The 6279-nt window shown below is 29.7% G+C and overlaps 1 protein-coding gene across 2 annotated transcripts; it reads left to right on the top strand.

Annotated features, from left to right (window-relative positions):
• Positions 1 to 3060: 3060 nt before the first annotated feature.
• LOC149495595 (uncharacterized) lies at positions 3061 to 5623 on the top strand. 2 transcript variants are annotated; one of them, XM_089722473.1, is made up of 3 exons: positions 3061 to 3195; positions 4651 to 4758; positions 4855 to 5623. In XM_089722473.1, exons 1-3 carry the CDS (start codon positions 3063 to 3065, stop codon positions 5523 to 5525), a joined length of 912 nt encoding a protein of 303 aa, XP_089578599.1. In that variant the 5' UTR covers positions 3061 to 3062; the 3' UTR covers positions 5526 to 5623. The 2 variants fall into 2 exon arrangements, with proteins under 2 accessions (XP_089578599.1, XP_089578598.1); XM_089722472.1 differs by having other exon boundaries at positions 4651 to 5621.
• The last annotated feature ends 656 nt before the right edge of the window (positions 5624 to 6279 follow it).

Here is a 6279-nt window from a genome sequence, read left to right as displayed (position 1 = left end):
ACTTTTGTAAAGCACGCATACAAGTAGAAATGCCAAATAAGTGTGTATGCCATGGACTATATTGAACGCATATTTTATACATTGAAATACATAGGATAGGGGTGTCAAAATGGGTTATGACACACAAACACGATTCGTCTAACACGCGAAATAAACGGGTTATGGTTAAGGTTAGACGGGTTCGTATCATAAACGAATCACTCATTTATGACACGAATATAAATGTGTCGTGTCACGGGTTGACACGTGGGTTAGGCAATTGACCCATTTATTTTAAGGTGAAGAGAAAATTTTAGTGTCAAATATAAATACCCAACCCTATTTAAAATTTATTTTTGTATTAATTTTTTTATTTTAGTTATGAATCTTGGAGAATCTATACATTTTATATATAAAAATTTATTTTTAAATATGATTTGAGTTAAATAGGTTAAAACTTAAAAATATCATGAGCAGGTTAAGTGGATCGTATATGGGTCAACCTGACCCATTTAACCTATTTATGATATTTGGCGGATTCACGGGTGGTATACGGGTCAACACGACCCACTTAACCTGTTTATGATATTAGGCGAGTTACATGTATCGTGTTTGCGTTGAAAAATTTGACACAATTATTAAACGAGTTGTGTTCGTGTTGACCATAATCGTGTCGCATGTTAGGTGAATCCGTGTCGAATCCGACACACCAATCCATTTTGACACCCCTTAATATAGGATGCTAGATATTTTACAAATGTGTATATGAAGTGAAATATTATGGTTGAATGTGACTTGTTTGTGATGTGCAGTGGAGTTAAATTGATGTGAGTCACCCTGGGGTGAGAGCACGGGCATGGTGAACATGTCGTCAATGGGCCGTAAGTGGGAGGAATGACGCCCCTCTTGTGCACTCTGTAATTTGATGTGCATCGATGATAAAAGAAAAAGAAAGAAAAGTAACAAAAAGGAAAAGAAAAGGAAAGAAAAGAGAAATAGACGGATGAGGTCCGTCTAGCCCAAACGGGGGTGAGCTCCATGAATGCACTTGACACAAGGATCATGGATTATTTTATCGGAAATTACTTTAAAGCATGCTTTTGGGTGAGCATGATCCTTGTTTATAATGGGTGATTCTACAGACTAATGTCCACTGTTTGATTATATGAATTATTGTGACTTGTTTGATAGATGTGCATTCATGCTTGCTTGTTCATTCATGGTTAGCCGGAGGGCTACTTATTGTATAACATAATTATCATAAGTATGATTGTATGGGGTAAGAGGGTTGTCCAATCTTACTCAATGAGTTTGACGCTCACCCCTGCCTTCTTAAAATTTTTTTTTTTTCAAGTAATAGAAGAAAAGAAGAATCCTATAGATCTAACTGAATTGAAATGCAGATAAAGAAAAACAACAATAAATGTATAAAGCATGTTAATGTAAAGATTGTAATTTATAGAGTTCTGCAATTGTATTCCAAATGGGTTGTAATTGAATAATATAGAAATATGTGTTAATCATATACACTGTATTTACGAAATATCTATGAATTGCTAGATTGGGCTCCAATTATGTGAAATTAATTATTGGGCCTGAGGCCACAATTGTGTACAGAATATTGCTATTAAGCAATTAAGGCTAATTACAGGCCTAGGAGGCCTTAAGCCCACCCAGGCCCTAGTGCCGGTCCGGCATTTGAAAATGGGTCGTGACATATAGGTGGGGACACATTGGATAAAGATAAAAATAATGATGGTTATAGGCACAAAAGTCAAAAATCGAGTTTTATTGGGTCTGATCGATTTTTCGATTTTTTCGGTTCAAATCGATTCTGTCTGGTTTTAAAGCATTTCGGCTTTAGGTGTCAAACTAGATTGGACTTTAAGTTCACAGTTGAACCGGTCCGGTTCGATTTTAAAAATACTAATTAGTACAAGTCTCTCTATACTAAGTAAGTACATTCGATCTCCTAAAAATAAAATTCAATTAAAAAATAATATTAAAGGGGGTTCAGTTACTTGTGGGTGGAAGATATAATAGTGAAAATAGTCTTTTGCTTGCGTTTTGGTCATGGGAGGTGGTTGTGGTTAGGGATGGCAATGGATCGGGTATCCGCTTACGATTCACTACCTGAACCTGAACCTAATTACTAATTAGGTATCTGAACCTATCCCAAATCAGATTATAATTACCCATTTGAAAATCCAAACCTATTTAATACTCGTTTAGTATTAAAAATATTTTTTATTTTAATTTTTTTAAAATAAAAAAGCTAGTAAAATTATAAAACTATTTACTTTGACTTAATAAAAATGTAATATAAATATTAAATAATTATAGCATTATTTATAATTAAAAATGTGTATATATAATTTTTTTATTTAAAAAAAATAATTATTTAAATATGTTTTGAATATTTGTTAAATGGATAACTGGTAGCAGGTACCCGTGCTCTTGAACCTGAACCCGATATAGATAGTAAAAATATTATCCGAACCCATTCCAAACCCGTTTATCACTACCCGAATCTACTAAAGTCGGATTAGATCAGGTTAAATTGTCATCCTTAGTTGTGGTGATTCCGTTTGTAGAAGGAAGAAACAAAGGTGCACATGGTCTTGATTAAACGATGCGTTTTATTCTTGATTCAAGATGTATTAGTTTTAATTCATAAGTTTAAAATTAGTTGTCTAGGGGTTAAGTTAATCTTAGGGTAGAATTATTAGAACCCGCAAAATTTAGGGTATTTAAATGAATTACTCTCCAGTGGTTTTTATTCGTTTTTCAATTTAATGTATAATGTAGAAAAGTAAAAAATAAAAAATATAAATTATATTATATTATATGCAGAAGGACGGATTGAGAGGCAGTAGATAGCTTTCGGAGGGAAGATTAGAGGCTAAAGAAAGAACTAGTTTTTTTGTTTTGTTTGTGAGGGAAGTTATACCAATACATAACTAAGCTTTTCAAGAAAGAGATTACAAGTTAAAGGATAGTCTCTCCTTTAAGAAAACCCAAAACCCACACATTATATATACATATATATGTATTTGTTTGCCCAAAAGAAATAATTAATGGCAATGAGTCGAAGAAACAGTGGTGTGTATATCCCTAGCCGTCGACAGGTTCCACCCATCAGCTATGAGACCTTTGAGCCTAAGTCAGAAATGAAGGAGCAAGATGGAGCTCTTCTTGTTCTTGTTCATCTTCCTGGTACTCCCCAATTTTCTTTTTAAGTATTATTAATTATTAATTATTTAACCATCGCATATGTTTTAGGCAATAATAATCGGTTCTAACATTGCTTTATAGAATAATCAAAGGTCTGAAATATAATTAATCATTTTTCTCATTCTCAAAAAAAAAAAATATATTAATCATTTTTCTAATATAAATATTAAATTAGAAATGCATTTGATTATATTTTATTATGACTCATCAAATGGATCCTAATTCTTGTTAAGATTGATGGATTAATTTATTCTTCTAAGAAAAAGGAAAATCTAAAAGATTTTCGTTTTCTAAGACATTTCTTTTGTTAGATTTATTGTTAATTAAATATTTTTGTCCCAAAAGATTTTTAAATAAGAGATTTTGAATAGTAAATTTTGTCTCATTTCAAATATTAAATAGCTAATTATGTTAAAAACTTTTTATACTTTTGTCTTACGTTTTATCTTTGATTAAGCAAAATTTATATATATATATATATATTTTTTTTTTGGAAGGGAAGAAAATTTATAAAAATAAATTAAATAATAGAGAATAAAATTGTAGGGATCATTAATGCAACTATATAAATATAGTAGAATGGGCCACTCTTAGAAACTAAATAATAATTAATTTTTTATGAAATATTTTATATATATATAAGGAAAGCCCAATAAATCGGAATAATATTTTGAGATACACACAGTAGGGTAGCCCTCTCCTTTTGAATAACCGAATTTGAAGTTAGGATTTTAACAATCACCATTCCACACGGTGAATAAAATTTGAACTCAGATACCTTTCACTCCCACATCTTCTACAAAACGATAAATTTTTTTATGAAATATTAATTGTGAGAATTTAATAATGAAATATTTTAGAATTAAGTTGAATAAATTAGTAGTAGAAAAACTGTATATGAATCCCGAGTTATAGCAACGTAAAAAATAAGGAAAAACGAGATTATAGAAGTACATATTCTTACACTTATAGCTACTTAGGTCTCAACCATTGGAAAAGGCAGTCATATATACTTCCTTCACCAAAAAATTCTTTCTTTTGCAATGCCAATTTGTCCATCATTAATAGATAAAAAAAATTATTTCTTTCACTTTTGAATTCCAAACAATTTGATTTGGACTTTTAAATATTCCGATGTTAAACAAATTCTCGATTTTTTTTGTTAAACCAAAATCAAATTGAATTTTCTTAAAAACCAAACCAAATCAATTAATTCGGTTTGATTTGATGGATGGTTTATTTTGATTTTTTAGTTTTAAATTAATCTGATTGTAAGAGTTCTAAGACATATTGGTATTACATAATAATACCGAACTAAATTTTAAAAGTCTTAGACTAATCAAATTTTTTAAACACCAAAACGGACCAATTGATCATTTTGATTTAATTTTTTCTAGCATTATTATTTCTCAGTGTAATTCTAAAAGCATTTTACAGGATTCATTAAAGAACAAATAAGGTCTACAAAGGACGAACTCACACGGCATATAAGAGTTTATGGAGAGCGTGTACTTCCAAACAGGAGACGAATTCGCTTCAATACAGGTTTTACAATTCCACAATACTACGATTTGAACAAACTTAAAACCAACTTTGAAGCTGGGATTTTAACAATCACCATTCCAAAAATACCTTCTTTAGAACAAGAGCCCAAACAACAACCTCAAGAAAAAGATGAAACCAAAGAAATTGCAGCTTCAAGAACTCAAGAAGCTACATCACAAAAGGGTCAAAATGAAATAGATAAAAAAGATGTGATCAAAGATGATAATAAGGAAAAGATCTCTGACAAGACTGAAGTTAAGAAGACTTTAATGGAGAAAGAGATAATCCCTAAAGAGGAAGGTTCAAAGCAAGCAATGGATTTGGGTCTAAAAAATATAGTCGAAGATGATAATAAAGAAAAGATCTCTGAGAAAAATGAAGTTGAAAAGACTTTGATGAAGGAAGAGAAAACGCCTAAAAAGGAGGAAGTTTCAGAGAAAGCAACTGATGTGGGTCTGAAAGATGTGGTCAAAGATGACAATAAGGAAAAAATCATTCAAAAAAATGGGAGCCCCAATGAAGTTGAAAAGACTTTGATTAAGCAAGAGATAATTAGTAATCAAAATAGTATACGAAGAGAGGAAGTTTCAAATAAAGGCATGGATGTGGGAAAAGAAAATATTGGAAGCGCGTCTGATAGCAGTGATAGGAAGGGAGTTGATGATGAGAGGCAACTAATGGTAAATACATTAGTTGCAATTTTAGTGATTGTAACAATTGGAGCAAACATCTTTTACACTACCTTTAGCTCCTCTAAAAAAGCATAAAACAAAATAAAAAGAAAGCATACTCAATATAAACTTCCTATAGTTGCTAGAACATACTTAATAAATTTAAATAAAAATTATTCTATCAATTTGTAAATAGAAAAAGTTAAGATTATATTTACCACGAGAAGAAGATATGATTGCAAACTCAATAATTCCAAATTAGCAAAGCTTGATATAATAATTCATGATAGATAAAGCAATAAATTCGTGATAGTCAAGAGCAATAAATTCTTGATAGTCAAAACTCAAAAGCAATTAAAAACCAAACATATATATATAGTGGTATGATAGGACAAAATCCTAATTAGAATAGTATTAAAGGACAAATTCATAATTAGAGCGTGATTAAATTTATAATATTAATATAATAAAAATAATAAATCGATACCATAATTAGAATAGGATTAAAGTCAAATTTCTAATTAAAATGAGATTAAATTTATAATATTAATAAAAAAGAGCTATCAATAAGGGATTAATAAATTTAATATCTTATATTATAATATATTTAAATTATAAGATATTAAATCATAGTATTTTTATATGTATAGGAATTTTAAAAGTTTTCTAATTAGAATAGGACTAAATTATTTTTAATAATAATTTTAATTAATCAACTACTAAAATACCAATAAAATTAAGAGTTTTCTAATTAGAATAAAATTAAATTATTTGTCAATCAATCAATAAAATTAAAAGTCTGCAGGTTTTTTAAGAACCCATTGTTCCCCCCTCATTCGTACTTTTATAT

Source organism: Jatropha curcas, chromosome 6 (genome assembly GCF_041381405.1).
Source record: "Jatropha curcas cultivar XTBG-Jc1 chromosome 6, XTBG_Jcur_1.0, whole genome shotgun sequence".
Classification (NCBI taxonomy): domain Eukaryota; kingdom Viridiplantae; phylum Streptophyta; class Magnoliopsida; order Malpighiales; family Euphorbiaceae; genus Jatropha; species Jatropha curcas.
This window is presented reverse-complemented; position numbering and strand designations above follow the sequence as displayed.

Coding starts and splice junctions, on each gene's coding strand:
- LOC149495595 (XM_089722472.1), top strand. CDS start 3,063: ATGAGTCGAAGAAACAGTGGTGTGTATATCCCTAGCCGTCGACAGGTT. Junction 3,196..4,650: donor TGTTCTTGTTCATCTTCCTG/GTACTCCCCAAT, acceptor AGCATTTTACAG/GATTCATTAAAGAACAAATA.